An 18,850-nucleotide genomic window follows, 5' to 3' on the forward strand; every position below is an offset into this window, starting at 1 on the left:
TAAGGAGGGGGTTGTGGATGAGAGGGAGTTGAAGTGACTGTAAAAATAACGAGGGGTATTGGATTTAGATGGTGGTGGTGGTGATTGTAAACATATGGAGGAGGAGGTGATGGTGAAGGTGGTGGTGGTGATTTGTAGTATAGGGTGGAGTTTCTTGGTGGTGATACCATGGCGGGGATGACTTGTAGTAAACTGGTGGTGGAGGAGATGAATAAGCGTAAGGCTTGTCATCACTAGCTGCTACATTGGTGGCTATGAAGCATATAGCCAAGGCAAAAACCAGGCTTGGCCAAAGATTGGCCATTTTGAGCAAACTCTTAATCACTGAGATCAAAGGGTTATTTGTGAATGATTACTGAGGAGAAGTTCGCAGCTTATATAGTGATCCCTTCAAAAACAGAAGCATTTGTTTAATGTTGTTTGAAGTTTCCAACCTCATAACAAAGCATATGTATTTTACAAATTATCACAAACTCAACTTATTAACTTATATAAGTTAAAATCTAACCAATAACACAAAATCCTACAGATATTCTCATTTTTTTGTCCAAATATTAAACAATTCGATAATGGTATACCACTTGCCTTCTAGCCTTGCACAATAGTCTTCAAGCATATGCACCTTGAAACGGTCTAGATCAAATAATGCAAAACGAGTTGCAGTACTGAGAAACTTATAAAATACATAAAACAATCACACTGTTTGACAAATAAATCGTGAATATATATATAATTCTGAATTTATATGAGGAAGTAGTTGAGATTAGGTTCATTTTAGGAACCTTCGGACGGAATTTAGAACGTATCAACGTTCGTTGGTGTTAAAATATAAATCAATTTCATCAGCAATCTGATTCTGAAGTAGTCTTGCAAATTTACTTATACATTCCTGCACTGCATATTTTATAGCAAATCATTGTCACTGAAGTCTAACAGCCAATAAGCTCATTGGCAAAAAATAACAAATGCCTGCATATTTTCTCACCAGAATTTTCCAGCCAGCACTAATATGATGAAGGCTTCCCTGCAAATTGCCAATAAAGTTTCAGTTTAACGTTTTCCTGTTTGTTTAATGGTTTGTGTAGAAATAACCGAGTGATTAGGTTCAGCTTTCCCTGTCACAGATGCATAAAGTCAATTGCTTCCTTTTCTTTTTTTTAATATGACTTGTGTTTTTCTAGAGAGAGGTCTTAGCAAATTAATCATGTTACAATGGCATAATATGAAATGCATTATTAGAAAAAAGTACTAACGTGTAAGGAATTTGTACTAAACTATTAAAAATAGCTTTCTTGAGTCATAATGTATGAACACATTACTCATGAAACTGTCCAACCTAAAATCTTATATAATCTACAAAAGGCCGAGTCCAAGCATTTTTATGGAGCTAAAATCCGATAACAATTTTCTACTTTAAGCCTTCCCAAATGCATGTATTTCTTTTTCTTTTGGTCAGGCAACATGCATGTATTTATTTATATTGAAAGGATAAAGTCAATCTGAATTTTTATTTTCTTTATTTTCTGGATTGCTACTCAAGTTTTTTTAGTAGTATGAAGTTAACATGTAGCATAACTCTATTATGCCATATGGCTAGCTACAGGGCCAGAAGCAGAGCTTGCATTGTGTATCAAAACAAAACAGCTTGCTTTTTATTTAATTTTTTAGTACAAGTCATAGTCTAAACTATAAGGAGGGAGGTTTTTCACACACACTACAAATGTGTCACAGGGAATCGAATTGGAGACCACTCGTCTGTAAAATAAGGCCTTTTTCCACTATGCTAAACCCTGTTGGCAAGCTTGCATCTTTTGGCACACTATCGAAGCTATGTGTTTCCAAATTATAAAACTAAATTTGTTGTTTCTTTATTCAAGTTTATGGAATTTTTTTCCCCAAAAGTTTATTGATTGAGTAAACATTGTTTTACATTTGCATCTAGAAGGTAATATATGCAATATGAGGAAAACACTCTTAATATTGATGAAGGCAAAAAAAGCATGAACTTTGGATTCAAACGAAAACAAATTTATGTTTTTCCAATGACAAAAGAAAAATTACTACAATTGGGCCCTCTCCTAATATAGGGAGCTAAAAGAATTAGTTAAAGAGAGAACAGAAATGAAAATAGAAGTAGGAAATTACTTAAAGCTTCTGAGAGAAAAGAAATAAACTAAAAAGGTTTGTAAATCGTTGTTTTACACACACATTATAAGTCTTGACAAACTGAATAATTATTTTTTCTGTAGAACCATCGTGCTAAATTCACAAAGAATGAAATCAATTAGCAATTGAAGTTTTTGTTTTTGTTGGTGAAGAAGATAAGGTCATGTATTGGTTATATATTAAAGAAATAATTAAAATATAAGTTCAACTGCAAATGTAATGTCATGCCATGTTCATTAGGAAATGTCATGCATGATATGATAACTCAGTTTATTACTCGCTTATGATTATTGTTTTTAAATTACCCCGCAGTTGCAGCCTGCACTGCATCTGGGACTTGTTCATCACCACAGCTCTCTTGCTTGGTTGTGATATGGATAATGGAGTGCACAAAGAGAAATGTAGAAGAAGCAAAGTAATGGGTTTTATGACCAAATATATGCTACGGTCAGTCGTCTATATGTACATACATGGAAACCGTTTAAGCATGTAAAGTGTCTATGCACACGTGGGCAATTTATAACTCTTAATGAATGGAAATCGATCTGATCAACAATAAAAAACCACCACATGAGCGACTGATCCTAACAAAATTTTACACAATATGAAAAGACTTTTCATTACATTCACACTCTAAAGATCCAAAAAGACAGAATTTCTCACTTCCTAATGCTTCAGAAGGAAAACAAAAACAAACAAAAGAACCGCCACTGGCGACTAATTTGAAAAATTCATGCATTCCAAATTATGTTATGTCAATTACCTACTAGATACTTAAATACTGTCTCCTCCTCATTCTCAATAAAATAAAATAAAAATATTGACTCCTTGGAAAATAGCGAATGAAAACGACCAAGTGTATTAAAGAGACGGTGATGATAATAATAACAATGAGAGAAGGATAGTAAACTGAAGGTTTCCTGATACCAAATAATGTCACCATAATACAAAACTATTCACAATTATTGCTTTTTATTATAATCATTTAATCATCATAATACTTCTGATTTACACATATTACATGCATATCTTGTAATTGGTTGGTTAGTAGAAACATGAGAAAGAATATAGAGTCTGGTAGTCTGTACAGTAGTATATACCCGTGGGGTATGCTAAATACAGGAAAACAGAAAAGTAGTATATACCAGTGGTGTATGCTAAATACAGGAAAAGAGAAACTAACAATCAAATACTAAGCTTGGCGCGGAAGTCTGAGCTAATAATTCCTGCAGTAATTTCATCCAAACAAGCCATCCGTATTCGTTCAGGCGTCGCTGGATTATCTAGTGGAAACCACTCCTTAGACCCTACTTCCGCTCTCGCAGCTATGATTGCATCTTTGATGGCAAAAAAGACAGCTGAAGCCAAGAAAAATGGTGGCTCACCAACTGCTTTGGATGAGTGGATCGCCTTCACATTTGGATGTCCCTGCAATTAGCAAAGAAAACATCAAACAAGTCAAGACGGTTGCTTTAGGTTGAAATCAATCATTAAAGCCAAGTAAATTCAATTTCTATAATTACAAATGTAAATTAAAGAATTACAGCATAACTTAGCCCTCGAAAAAATGTTGGGTAACCTGTTTTTAAACTGTATGGCATAACGTAGCATCGAAAAAATAAAAACAGATAGGGAGGGGGAGGGAGGTTTGATGTTCTAATAAATGAAATCCTAAACAGCTTCCATCCAGGTTTGATAATTTTTAATTTTTAATTTTGGGATAGGATACACAATGGATATATTAAAATTGGGAAGTACAATCAAAGTGGATCGGGAGTCTTCACCCTCTTAACTACAAGAAACATAATATCGAGAGCACAACAAATAACATAACAGCAGCTATCCTAACAGAAAACAGAAAAGTAATCAGCCAATCTGAATAGAAGCTTTTGAGAGAGCTAAATAATTTCCCTAAATTCATGTGTTCTCTTTTCTTTCTCCTTCATTTTCCTTATTTTTTTGCCGCCCTGCATAATTATGCACTTCTATTTGGTTCAAGGATTTCTACACAATAATTAATCAACCAACCACATTAAGCCCCATTTTGTCACAATATATTTAATCAACCCCAAACCATTTCTTTACAGACACCACAGACAAAAATTCCCGACACCATCTTCTATCAAGCACATAGTCTGGTAAATTACAAGTTGCCTTTAGTTTTAATTAATGCTTTTCAGTAGAAAAGAAGTTGTCAGATGACATGTTAAGACAGATACACTGAATCCCACCCATAACTTGATCAGACAAATTAACTTTCAGAAGTAATTTATAATTTATAAATGCCCTTACAGGGTAATGAGCATACCTTCAGAAGTGAAACGCTAAATTTGAAGGGGACATCATTTATGGAAGGAATTTTGTAATTTCCAGGTCCACAGGTGTAGAGGCAACCTGGTGAGATCCACTGATGAGCAGAATCACCCCACTTAAGTTCTTCTAGAGCTACCCATCCCAAACCTTGTATAAAGGCTCCTTCGATCTGCATTAGAAGCATAGCATAATTGATAAGAACATTAAATATATCACCTTATTCAACCATCCCAACTACTCTAGATTATTAGTTATTGCAACCGAAATGAAATATATCACCTCATTCAACCATCCCTTCCCCAATTTTATAAAACAACACTGAACAACAGCAAGCTTGACATTCACAAACTAGATCAGGAATTTGTTAGCATGTTCATTAGTTTAGATGACAACAGCAATATCATGAATAGTTTACCAACTAATACTTAACATCAGTAGCAGCTCATACAAGCATGTTGCGTGGACATTTCATCATTCGGCCAAAAATAAAAATTAAATCTCCTTTAGGTTCTTAAATTATCTCCATTTTCTCACAAGAAATGGGATCATTGTGGGCCCCACTAGAAGTTCTAACCCTATTTAGGTCAATGCTTGAGTCTGTTTCTGTAGTATATCTTACTTTCTAGGAAAGTTATTCCTATAATCCTGTTGCAACAAACATTCCAAAAAATGGGCTTACTATTAACTTGAGAGTGAATGTAGTTTTCTTTTTATAAAAATGATTCTGTTGCAAGTTACAACAAAAAATCCTCAAGAATGGTTCACTACATGTAGCTTGAGATAGGGTTAAAATTCCCATATTTTTCATGGATGTTTATTGATAAGTAAAAGATTTTGACATTTTAACGAAACTGATAAGGAAAAGCGGAGAAAAGCACCTGGCCAACATCGATTGCTGGGTTGAGAGAGTATCCAAGATCCAAAAATATGTTTGCCACCCTAGTGTGAAAATCTCCAGTCAATGTGTCAACTTCAACCTCAGCAAAAGCAGCCCCATAGGTGAAGTATCTGAACGGGTTCCCTTTACCAGTTGTCCAATCAAAATCAATTTCAGGTGTAATGTAAAACCCATGTGCAGAAAGATCTATCCGCGCCACATAGCATGCACTTGCAAGCTGACAATAATTGTGAAAAACGAAGATAACATAAATTTCGTATTGTCAAAAATTCTCAGTGCAAGATTGCTTGCACAAAAGATCCCATGTACTGTCCTTTGGAACTAACACATGAACAACAAATTTCAACAGACTATCTATAAGATTCAAAACTTCAAAAGCAGTTCTTTTATCACTTATTCACTTTTTCAATTCCCGTGTGATACAACTAGGTTAGCCACGCATCTTCGATGTTTGACAAAGAATTTAAAACAAATGAAAGAGAGAGGACACCATGTTTAAGCATTTGGTTGGTTTTATACAGTACACAATCAAGAAATCATCATACTGTGAATGATACTCTTAGGTAAAGCTTCAAAATTGATTCCAAAGCGAGACAAACAAAATCCAGCATTAAATGGTGAAATCAGAGATGTCAAATGGAGAATCAGATTACTCAACACCCGCCTCTTACATGAATGATATGGTTGGAATTTGGACCAAGGTGTTTCCAGTATTCAGATTCAATATAAGTGCCTAAACATGTAAAAACTTGGTAGAACATGACAAAAGACAACAACAATAACAATTATCAACTACGCCATCAGAAATCACCTTTTTATAAAGTTAATCAAGACTTATGCAAATAACCCAAAAGGGAAGGAATGTTCACTGAAGTTCGTGGCTGATAAACTACTAAGACCAAAAATTCAGGTTTAACAATTGATAAGCTCATACAACAAGAAATTTACGTTGAACATTTAAATCTTTCTAACAAACATTTTCAGTCTCTTTCATGGCATTAAATTGATTGCCAACATCACAACAATCTGAAAATGCTTATTTTACTATTCTCCTGACAGTTTTATATTTATTGAAATACTTGTAATACATTAAAGCTGTTTTCCTCTCCTCTTTTTTAGTTGTAATTAACACTTCAGATAAGTAACTTCTACACCATCCAAAATTGTTACAGTCACTACTCCTCAAGGGAAAGAAGGACATGTACTCTTCTTTGAAAGAAAAGAACCACAAAATATACCATGCTGTATGATGTGAGCAGAAACTAGGACAACATGAGTACCTCAGCAAAAGAGCTGAAATTTTGTTGTGAAGCAATAGGCTCCATGCGTGCCTTAATTTGCTCACATGCATCCAGAACTGCAGCTCCATACATATCAGAACTCGCGGAAGCTGCTGTTGGTGATGAATTAGGAACCTAATTTGGCAGCAAACATGAAGACAACAAAATATGAGCATGGGCATCAGGTGTTTAGGCATATACAAATAATAAAGCAATAGAAATGGAAAGGGAATCTAAATCAGTTACTCCTACCAGAAAACCTTTCGAATATTAATTGACTAGCAATCTAGCCATAGCCACGGATAATTACAGGCTCAACTTTGTTAGATACATTCTCTTAAATTTTAATACTATCAAAAGTTATTCCAACATAATTGCAGCAACAACACTTCAGCAATACCCCTGACATGCTCATGCAATAAACTTCTTGGAGAATCTAGAATCTCATATCGGGAAATCTAAGCCTCACAAAGTCATCCACAGATATTGGACCCCTTCGCTTGTTGCCAATTAGTTTTGGGTTGGATGCCCTAATTCTAAAATGGTATGGGAGCATGTTCCATTCACGTGTTGGGCCCGACTTGTGCCCAACTTATGTGTTGGGCCTATTGAATTACATGTTGGATAATGTAAAATCCCACATTAGGAATCTTAAGCCTTGCATAGCAATTATAAGAACTTGGGCCTCTCCACTCATTACCAGTTGGTTTTAGGGTTGGTTCTCTAATCCTAACAAAGCTTAAGAATCACTTGAGAAAGGCTTCTCCCCTATTATCCCCATCTTACATGTTTAAAATGTTGATACATCAAATCTTTTTACTTTAGCTTTAGCTGATTAGATGAACCCCCGTGCATTTTACTGTACTTTATTTCACATTAATCCATGGTGATTTCAAAATACATATCTGATGGTTGACCTTTCTAAGAATGAGAGAACTAGACCTTTCTAATATCTGATTAGCAGAAACAATATGCAAAATCAAAGCAATATACCAAAGTGACCCTTTTTTATTTCAAGATAATGAAACACTGTCAGCTACCTTGTCAGTACTTGTCTCTGATATAAAGACAGAACTGAGAGGGATATTGAAGGCAGAAGCAGCGACCTGAGCAACTTTTGTATGCAAACCTTGCCCCATCTCAACACCTCCATGTGTGACTAAAACAGTTCCATCTGTGTAGACATGAACAAGAGCACCTGCCTAAGGCACATTTAGCATACCTGATCAGGATTCTGATTGCATGATTATGTAGTATATAAGAAATTAAAATAATGGAATCAATTTTGATAAAAGAAAATATAAATGCACATTAAAATGGAACACAAATTAACTTACTTATGTAACAGCAGTTCGATTTCTATAATCACACTGAGAGAGGAAGGGGTAAATTCATCTCTTAAATTTCGAACACTGATAACATGATGTAAAATTATCCAAACTATAAATCTGACAAAGGCTTGTCACAATACTGAGGCTTCCAAATCTATAAGATCCACTTGGATGGCTTTCGCACCCAAGTGGAAACTCTTCGGCTTCAAATCGGATGGAGTTCATTGTTTTAGGTAAGAGAGAGTTAAGGTGGAATATATATGTAGCATCCTATAGGCTATAGCCAGTTGATATACTTGAAAAAGAAAAAATACTGACATCATAGGGAGACATTTTAAGTAGGATGCCTATGACAGAAAGTTCATATCCTTTTCAGTAACGCAAAACTCAGAATCAAGAGGGAGTGTTATGTCCAGCCATACATCTTATACTAGAATAAACCATTAAAAAATCCTGTACTTGAAAACTCTATGTTCTTAGCGTGTTTTAGACAAAAGATAGTTAAGTCCGAATAAAATCCTGTATTTGTCAAAGCTCTAGTTTTCTAAGAGGTAAAAGAGAGAGAAATCAATTAAATCTGAAACCAAATAACATTTTGTGAATATTACCTGGTTCATAAGCTTTAATGTAAATGATATGCCAAACTTCGTTGGAACCATGGCAACACCACGCTTCCTCCACCGATTTTGAATATTAAATTGGTCAACTTCGTAGCGAGCTTTTAAAAATTCACAAGATAACTTTAGTTCACTCCATAGCGGACCCAGTGTACAGTGTTGAAGTTGTTGACCATAATGCAATATTGACCCTTCACCTTGAAAATTAATTTCCTGAAGGAAAGTGATATTACAGGCTCGTATCAGAAGGAATATGATGGTTATGGAGTAAAGGTGCAAGTGCAACATAAGAACTACAACCTGATAAGATTTCTTAACTTACTCTTATCTCTTCGGGGCTTTTTTTGAGTTCTGCAGCAATCCTTTGAATCCAATTTTCAGTAATAAGCATACCTTGAGGACCACCAAATCCTCGAAAAGCAGTGTTACTTGGAATGTTTGTGAAGCAAACCCTTCCCACAATCCTCACATTTGGAATCTCATAGACATTATCTGAGTGAAACATAGCACGTTCAAGCACAGGAAGGGACAAATCTAGTGAGTTTCCACCATTATTGTAGATTTCAAGATCTAGTGCCAACACCTTTCCCTCATTTGTAAATCCAACCTATGTCAAATTACATATTCCATCAATACCTTTTTTTTACATCACATGTTATGTAAATTTAACAAAGCAAAAAAATTAAAAGCCACCAAAACAACAACAGCATAATTATTGACAATAAAATTCAATAAAAGGAAGTAAGGCCCTTCTCCTTCTCCATCTTCATCTCCAATTTTTTCCTTTTAAAAAAACAAAATAAGGGAGCTTTTCATACTACTCCACAACCCCTCCAACGAAATACTCTGAGCAAACAAGAATAAAATCAGGTTACAGAAGTTCTGTTACCACAAGGTAAAGGAACCATAGAAGAGCCCAAATTGTTTACTAGATACCAAAGTCCCACTATATGGCATGAGAACTCTTTTCTTGATTTATTTTATATAGCTTAGCTTTTATCTGAAAAGATATATGAATAAGAAAAAAAAAAGTGCAAAAACAGAAAAAGTTTCTGCCAACATCAGATTGTAAAACATACAAGTAGGACATAAATGTTGATGTCCAACAGAAAAATCAAAATATAGCAAAACAAGTAAACCTTGTACTTTCCAAGAAAGCTATGGCGTTGCCCAGTTATCATCATGTCTGTATCACGGTCTAATGTAATTTTAACTGGACGATTTAAGAGATATGATGGTACAGAGGCTGCAGCAGCAACAAAAGCTGATCTAGTCTCCTTGCCACCAAAACCACCACCAATCCGTTTAGTTTTACAAACTACTTTTGACATTGGAAGACCAAGAACATGAGAAACGTATTTCTGATGCTTCTGAGGGGCCTGCACATTGACGTAATCCCGTTACATTTCTGTTAAAATAAACATCATAGACATTTGATTGACACTAGTCCCTAACAAACTTTTGGACAAAACACTCTGCAATCACATAAATACTTGTAATACATACAACCAGTATTTAAGGTGCAAGAATTAACATGAAGAAAGGGTGAGGGGGAGAGAGAGAAAGATTACGGTGTCTATGCACAAATATTAGAAAGAAGTTGGAAAGCTATACAAAAGGCAAGCCCAAGCCGAAAAGGAAAGGGTGAGTGAACCCTACCAAAGCATCTGGTCCAAATGAAAGGATGAGTGAATTTTTCATGGTTTTGGGAGATGGTTAAGGTGGCTAGGTGTAAAAGCTTCTTCCACCAGGGTAGACTACTTAAAAGCTGAATCACACTAACATCTTTATGGTCTCCAAGGGTCTTTGCCTCAATGAATATGATGCAATTTCACCAAATATGTCGCTGCAGTGTTCCAAACAAAGTCATCTTCAACGTATTGACCAATACATTGAAAGGGACATCAGTGATAGGTTAGCTTCTTTGTGCATGTGGGTGTGCCAGTTTGCCAAATAATAGATAATGTCATGATTTTCAGTGAGCTTCCACATGTGATGAAGGGGAAGGATGGTTTCTTATATGTTTAAGGGTGCATGAATTGTTTCTTATATGTCATTTTCTTTACTGTCAAACTGACAGGGCAGAAATTGCAAAACAGAGCAACATTATGGTGGACATAGTAGAGTTTTGAAGGTCAGGGTGCAAAGAAGAAAAACAACTCAAACCACAGGGGTGTAAAGTGTAACTAACCCTTTCATTTTCCTATATATCCAATAAACACAAGCTAGCTGCTTACAAGACCTGCTGGCTAAATATGGTTGTCTCAAAAACCAGACTCCTTCCTACACAGGCTGCTTAAAAGCAAATACTTCCCTAAGTGTTCCACTTAATTGGACGATGGCTTCTGAATAGAGTAGAGTCTTACAAGCATGGCTTCATGTTACTGGGCACATATAAGGGTAAGAGATAACCCATGCTTATGTAAACCGCATAGGTTTTATTAGTTGCTATTACCAAGGAGGGAGGATGTCCGACATGTAGCTAATTTAGTTGATCATTAAATATTCATTGGAATACAAGGATATTTTTTAGCAATACTTTGTACCTAATGGACCCCAACCCATTTTAGAAGTGCCCTTGAGCAAACTGGATGTCTCTTTTTTCATTAAAAAAAAACTCATCAAGAAAGGAAAAAGGTACAACCAAATACGGGCACTTGGGTCATATCTAAACTGATTCAAGCAGTAATCTTTCGAGGGATTTATAAAAAACCTGAGTGGATGAGATCATATGAACTTCGTTGCCACCATCCATTGTCCATACCACACTGCTTTGTGGCTCCAAATAGAAGTGTTCCTGTCCTCCCACTCGAACTTCCCCCACTATGACATTCTCACATTGACGTGATTGAAAGCAAAGATCCACATCCCCTTTCCTAAAACACCTCTCTGTATTAGGATGGTAACTATTGGCATTGACGGCATCCAGTATTGATAAGATGGGTGGGAGCTCTTCATACTCAACAAGAACCTTCCTTGCTGCTAGTTTTGCATTTTCATGTGTATCAGCAACTACCACTCCGATAACCTGCATAAAAAAAACCATGGATAAAAACATAAAAGAGGAGAATCGGTTAACACAGCACTAAATACACCATACAAGGAATAATTTTATCATGCCTATATAGCATTTGATAAATGCTCAATATATTTTCCATGTCATTTCTTGTAATGAGTCAACATTCTGAATTGTAGAAATATCTTTAGAATACTGCAAACCATCAAGTGATGTTTATTATGGGTCCATTTTACACCACACATCATTCTCAAAAGTTAAGGATTCCATTACATTGTGGGCTAGAAAGAGAGAGAGATTTATTAACCATCATACCTGACCAACACAAGTGACAAATTCTGAAGCAAATAGTTCCTCGTCGTAAACAACTGGTCCAATTTTATTATCAGCTGGAACATCGTTAGAAAAAAACACTCCTGCAAACCCAGGTGATAACTTTGCTCCAGAACCATCAATTGCAAGTATACGAGCATGAGGCTTTCTGCTGAGTATTAAAGCAGCATGCAAACCATTCTGAGGCAATGGTGTGTCATCAGAATATTCTGCCTCTCCTGTAACCTGGTAGAAATTATCAAATCAGTACAAACTTCATAATGCTGCTCTACAAGAAAAAAAATCATGCACTGTGCACAAAATTAAACTGATTGACAGGGCAAAAAACCCTTGATGCCATTTAGTATCACATTCAATATTAGCCTGGCAGTAGAGAAGATTTATCCTGTCCAAATCTTGAATGTCATTGTCAACGATCTTCATCCTTGTGCACTTTGATTTTCTTCCTCTGAGTTCAGGGACTGGTCTTTTCATCCTATTTATTCGGATTGGAATGCTGTTGTTATGTAATGCTGTTTTGTTGTTTTGCTCTTAGTCATGTTTTTACTTGTTTTAGAAATAGAGTAAATGGATTTTTTTTTCCGGGAACACCCTGTTCCCTGTGTTGTGAATATCTTTTATTAATGAAAGCTGTGTTTCTCATATAAAGAAGAAGAAAAAAAATCATAATAGCCCATTCCTTAAGGCTGAAGGTTGAACTCACAATTTTTTTCATTGGTTGTCTCATTACAGTAGGAACTAAGAAGTAGACTTTAACAAGATGACAACCACAGACATCATGTAACATTAGCTCACATTCAAATATAAATGAATGTGAGAGTGGTTCACGCCTGGAACCTGGAATTGCTTGAATTTTTTTATCTTTTTACAATTGGAATCTCACAAGAATGGTAAGTCTGACACTAGTTTTTGATAGGCATTAAAGGGTTATGGCAGTCTGTTCTCAAGGAAGAATATTGTTAGATGTACCTAAGGCACAGCAGCGAGAGAGAAGTTGTTTTCTTTTCTTTTTCATTCCTTATTTATTACTTCTGCAGAAAGAAAGGAGAGGTCTCAGTAACATATTGCACCGATACCATGTTGAAAAAGACACTTTAGGAATGGAAAAGATCTTTGTATTTCATATTCAAATGAAATGAGAACCCTGAATTATATAGGATTCCAGTACATAAAATTTTTGGTAATCAGCTCTTTGACTTAGACCTTAACTGAAGCTAACAACCGTGGACTAAGCTCGGCCTCACGCATATGACAGTAACTTTATTTGACCCGAGTTTGCTCCCTTTCCTGCTCCTTTGTTGATTGAAAAAAGAAAATATTTTACAAATCTTTTGGGAAAAATGGTTAACAAAAAGGGGCCTACGCCAACAGAGTTTCAAACTTGTTGCAAGCATTTACAAACCCATCAAACTTTATCTGCATAGACATGATCCAGTAAGTCTCTTCTTCTAGCCCATTATACAACATACTTGATAGCAAAAGAATTAGGTAAAAGAAAAAAAAAACGAAAAAGATAATGCATACAAATATCAAGGTTCTCAATATCAAATTCTGTTAATCTGGGCTCGAGAAAAAAAAATAATAATTGGTATATCGGAAAAGATAAAAGTATTATTTCCAGTACAACTAAGTACATACCTGAAGTCTTGCTGATAAATGAACCTCAGGAGACCCAACAGCTGTCCCATGTTTTGTAATTTCATAGTCTTGAGTTCCTATAACAGGTGGCCGGAGAAATGATTGTACAGCAGAGAGATGGGATAATGGTACTCTCTCCTTAATGCAATGATCCCCTTCCATCTGATGAGAAACCCAAAGAAAAAATTTGAAGAAAAAGCTAAGGGTCAAAGATTTACGAAACTCCACCATCCCACCAGGAGCATCATCCTTGATCAATACATCTTTTTGCAGGACTTTCAAAGCACCCTGCAACAGCTCCTTGTTCCAACTCTTTCCAATGAGAAAATCTTTTGTTCTTGTTGCAGAAAGAGAGAGTGGAGCAACTCCACCATAAACAATAGATGCATCAGACACAACCCTACTGTCACCTCTTTCCTCAAGATGAACACGAATTCCAGCATTCACTATCGCTATATCATCATCCCTTCTGTGAGCTTGCTTAAATTCTTTCACATACTCAAAAGGCCTAGTCCAAGGCAAAAATACAGAGAGCAAAATTTCACCACTTGCCAGATCCACCTTACGATAACCCAGGAAAAACTTTTCTGCCAGCGTCGTTCTAATGTTCCCTTTGCAATCAATAATTCGAAACTTTGCTCTAGAGGCCATCCAAAGAGGGTTCAAGTCTGATATTGGACTGGCTGTACATATATTTCCACCCACACATGCAACATTTCTTATTTGCATCCCAGCAAACCATTTTAATTGTTCAACGAAGGCCGTACAAGATGAAGTTTCATGAACTGCACGTTCTGTTATGACCTTTCTTAAAACCTTAAGTAGTTCAGAAAGTCTTACTGCAGAACCTATCTCTACGCCATCATCCTTGACATTCAATATACTGAGTTCAGATACATGAGTAACAGAAATCAATACCCGATACTCAATTTTCTTAAACCTCATTTCAATTCCTACCTCAGTATTACCTACCAATAATTTTGCATCAGGGAATTTTTGTTTCAACTCTAGCACTTGTTTAAGTCTCAAAGGTCTAAACCACTTTAACCCACCAAAACCAGTTAAACTTAAATACGTCGATTTTCTCAATAGTAGCTCAGGAGGAAAAATAAACTCCTTGTCTGTGTATGAGCTTCCATCAATTTCACTGTATGAGACAGGTTCATACCTCTTGTCGTCACAAGTACCACTTTCAGGAGTGGTGCATGAACTCTCACTTTTCAAACCACACGAACAGGGCTTTCCAGTTGAAGGGCACACAAACGCACCTCCTTCACGGCTTAGCGAAGATATATCAATGTATGGTGTATCATTTGTTTTGGCAAAGACACGAAAAGCCTCAACAATTGGTCTGTAACCTGTGCATCGACACAAATTTCCTGCAAGGCATTCTTCAATCTGCTCCTCACTAGGTGGTTTCTGACTAGACCTTAACAATGCATACATCGACATGATAAAACCAGGGGTGCAAAATCCACATTGTGAGCCATGAGATCTTGCCAATGATTCCTTGAGAACATGAAAGAAAATAGAAATAGGTGAGACTCTCTATAAGGCAAATTTGGAACTGCGTAATTTGGTTACTATATGATACCCCAAAAGAAAACAAAAATTCAGATATATTTTAGAAGCTCATCTTGTAATTTCCAAATAATATTGATCAAACATAACACTATTACTGGGCTCATTTAACAACACTATTGATGAGAAGAGGATGAGAAAATGGTTCGGGTAACTCCGTCCCCCAGTTTCTTTCCTCTCCATTTCTGAAAATACATGTTTAATTCCTAATTAAATCATGAACTAAATATTAAGTTTGTGCGCATTCTTATGGAAATTCTTCACTTTGAGATATGTTCAAGTGAATTCTAGCCTAAATTTAACGAGAGAGAGAGTATGAATGAGAGAGTTCTAGCCTAAATTTAGAGGATTTTCAATTCTTGGAGCACAGCCACTCCCTAATATTCCATGAATGGAGATTCCATAATCGAGAATCCCCCTCCAGGACCTAATCCAATCTCAAAAAGCAATTCAGCATAAAGTGATTTGTCAGATATATTGTGTCATAGGCTCATAGTCACATATGATGTTTCTCTGATCAAGATATCCCTTCATTCACCCAAGAAATATCAACTGAATTATCATAATTGGAAGCATGAAGTGGCAAATCAACTTCTTTGTCTTATGGTATATCTCACCATAAAGGATGCTACCAAAGACCTGTATTTGCAGTCAAAAAATTCCTTTCTTACACAACGCAATTAGAGCTGGAACGCTTTAAGCGCATATTGATACAACAGGAGCAGGTTACCAGAATTATTTGCTTTCTTTTCTGTTCTATAAAATTTTTCAAAATTGTACAGCACTCTAACTTCACATCTTTTGTGACTTTTACAAAGGTTGCAAACCATGGTGAGTGTGAGCTAAGTGATTTTTAATCCTGGAAATACCTTCACTGCATTGTAGATTACATAATATGGCTAAGTGATGTTTAAGCCTACAAAAAACCGTCACCTAATTGTTGGTGAGTGTGAGCTAAGTGATGTCTTTCCCTCTTCAATTTCGTTTGAATACTTCCTATAAAAATCATTCCTACTCATGGTTGCTTACAGAAATACTCCCAAACAGAAGTTCTTAAGAGTTCTTTTACCAAAAATAAAATGCTTAAGAGTTGTTGACCAAATAAACAAACGCACCTGACAGTGGAATGCACAAAGAAAAAAAAACTAGACAGATACAGAGAAAAGAAATGCAGGTCAATAGGGGAATGTACCTTACAGCTACTGGGTTGTGGGATGCACCTTGGAGCTACTGGGTTGTGGGATGTACCTTGGAGCTACTGATCATCCCAGCTATGGGGGTTGTGGATTAGGGGCTGCTGAAGAAAGGCTGGGAATTTGTTAGGTTTAGAGTAAATATCTGGAGGGATATAGGCTTAACAGCAGCTGGGCATTTTGATTTTGTTAAAAGAAAAATCAAAAACCAAGGAGAAATGTTGTTGTTTGACCTAAGTAATTCAGAAATAAATGTGCCCAACAAGCATGCTTCAATTGTGCATAATTAGCAAGAGCCATACGCTTCTTTAAAGAGGCGTAATTCTCTTGGCATTTTACTTAAAAGGTAGACAGTAAAAGGCAGCTTTCTCTTCCTAAACTTATTTTTCTAAACTAGGTAATCCTTTACAATAGCATTAGTATAAGAAAAAAGTAATAATGGATACAAACAGAAAAGAACAAAAAAAAAGAAAAAGAAAGGCAGCATAGATTACTTGAATCGGATGCAAGCCCTGTTTGTGGCTCCCTAGTCCTTCCACCGTAATTACGTGCATCCCTTCTACAGAATACAAAGGAGCCAAGCATGCATTGACAGCATAGTGCCTGAAAGAAGATTGTCAAAACAACAATAATTTCAGTGTGATCCTAATGTATGGACTCCAATAACAAGTATGACACATGCACGCACTTGGGTGTACGCGTGCACATGTGCATGTGCATGTTTATTCAAGAGAAAGAGATACTCACAAACATTTCTTCCGTTCTTGGTCATAATGGGAAACCATAACAGTGCAAGCACCGCAACCGCCTTCACCACAACCAAGCTTTGTCCCCGTCAAACCTATATCTTTATTGCCACAAAGGCAATAGAAATTCTAATTAGGTTTTTTCAACATAGAGAACCCAAAGTTTGTATCACTTACATAAAGGACATTATAAAAGAAAATGGACAATAAAATCTTGCAGTTATCAGCAATTAAGAATGTACAAGATAGATATGCAGAGCAAATATTAACCGTTCTGAAATTTATTGAGAACAATCAGCTCCATAGGTCAAGATTACTCTTGTTTTTAAGAAACAAACATGTTCATTGAACACAGTGGACGAGGCGTTCCCTAAACTACACCCCACTAAAGAACAACAAAACAGAAAACCAATGAAAACAAAACAAAAGAATAAACTAATATAAAATAGCACTCCAATCAAAAAAATAATAATTAACATGAAAGAACCAACCCTTAAAATCTGAGCAAACTGAAGCTCATAAGTATGGGCCATAAACACATTCTGAACTACAAACGATCAGCATCCTCCCCCTCTAGCAACCTCAAAATTTCACTCATTTTTTGCCATCACAGCACATTTTCCTAGCACCATGCCCCTTTTTCTCCCTCCAAAAACATAGGCTTCTCACAAAATAATGCATTACAAGTATCTGGGATTGTCGAAGCCTCACCCAAGTATCTGGTATTTCACCTTCAAAATTGCATGATACGGACGGAAAAGAGAACCACAAGAGTATCCATTAGTTGCCATAAATAGGACACTCCTGAGGTTCCAGCTCCTAAATTCTCCTATCCTAGCTAGATGGGACCAGCATAACATTTTCTAGAACTTAAAGTATCTCAGTTAGCTCTCCCAACTCCAAGTCGTTTAAGTTTCTTCGAAACCCGAAACCCCAAGACAAAGGAAAAGAAGAAAAGCTAGAACAAAACTAGCAATAGAAGCATTATGAGATCTTGTAAGAACCAAACAAACTTGACAGAATACAAGTAAAGAAACCCGTAAAAAAAATTAAGCCTGAAAAACAAACCAAACTAATCTGAGCTCAAAATTGTCTCTTCCCATACTTCCTGAGCAGCCAAACAAACAAACTGGGCAAAACCAATTGCAATTCCAATTTTATAAATTTAAAAAAAAAAAAAACAGAATAGAAAATAGAAACAATCAGAATCAAACCTCTGAGGTACTCAAGAAGGGTGAAGTGAGCCAACCCATCAGGCAAAACTTTACGAATTCCATTGACATACAATATGGCCTCTTTTGACTCCTCCCCGATTTGTTCCAGCTCCTCTTCGTTCTTCAACGATCCCATAATTTTATTTTCTGTCTTTTGCTTAATTCCTTCAAACCCAACAACTTAGAATTGTGATAAATATTAAGATTCAAAAGAAATCAAGTTTTTTTTCTTCTGTATGTGAGAGAGAAGTGAGCGAGAAGAAGATGGAACGGAACAGTAGGGGACTGGGACACGGAAGATCCGTACTCAGATTTTGGGGGAAAAGGACAATAACAAAAAAACAAAAACAAAAAACAAAAAGTGTTATAAAATGAACTGGGATATGTGCGAATATTGAGCTGCACGTAAACCTACGTCCCCGGAGAGCAGCAGTAGTAACTTTTCCACTATGTAAAATAATAGGGCTACAACTTTAGTGTTTACAATATGTATGGCTCACTCAATTTTCTCTCTTGGAGAATTT

The 18,850-nt window shown here is 36.1% G+C and overlaps 1 protein-coding gene across 4 annotated transcripts; it reads right to left on the reverse strand.

Moving 5' to 3' along the window:
- Positions 3,109 to 18,657, reverse strand: LOC18780893 (xanthine dehydrogenase 1). Of its 4 annotated transcripts, XM_007213673.2 has the most exons (14): positions 18,327 to 18,657; positions 17,114 to 17,213; positions 16,861 to 16,969; positions 13,593 to 15,101; positions 11,937 to 12,179; positions 11,319 to 11,633; positions 9,745 to 9,984; positions 8,928 to 9,212; positions 8,597 to 8,818; positions 7,698 to 7,859; positions 6,658 to 6,792; positions 5,358 to 5,594; positions 4,475 to 4,648; positions 3,109 to 3,594 (listed from the first exon to the last, which is right to left on the reverse strand). In XM_007213673.2, exons 1-14 carry the CDS (start codon positions 18,460 to 18,462, stop codon positions 3,352 to 3,354), a joined length of 4,110 nt encoding a protein of 1,369 aa, XP_007213735.1. In that variant the 5' UTR covers positions 18,463 to 18,657; the 3' UTR covers positions 3,109 to 3,351. The 4 variants fall into 4 exon arrangements, with proteins under 4 accessions (XP_007213735.1, XP_020417357.1, XP_020417358.1 ...); XM_020561768.1 differs by lacking the exons at positions 17,114 to 17,213; positions 18,327 to 18,657 and adding an exon at positions 16,366 to 16,467 and having other exon boundaries at positions 16,861 to 16,957; XM_020561769.1 differs by lacking the exons at positions 17,114 to 17,213; positions 18,327 to 18,657 and adding an exon at positions 16,366 to 16,481 and having other exon boundaries at positions 16,861 to 16,950.

The sequence above is a fragment of the Prunus persica genome, chromosome G4 (genome assembly GCF_000346465.2).
Source record: "Prunus persica cultivar Lovell chromosome G4, Prunus_persica_NCBIv2, whole genome shotgun sequence".
In the NCBI taxonomy this organism is placed as follows: domain Eukaryota; kingdom Viridiplantae; phylum Streptophyta; class Magnoliopsida; order Rosales; family Rosaceae; genus Prunus; species Prunus persica.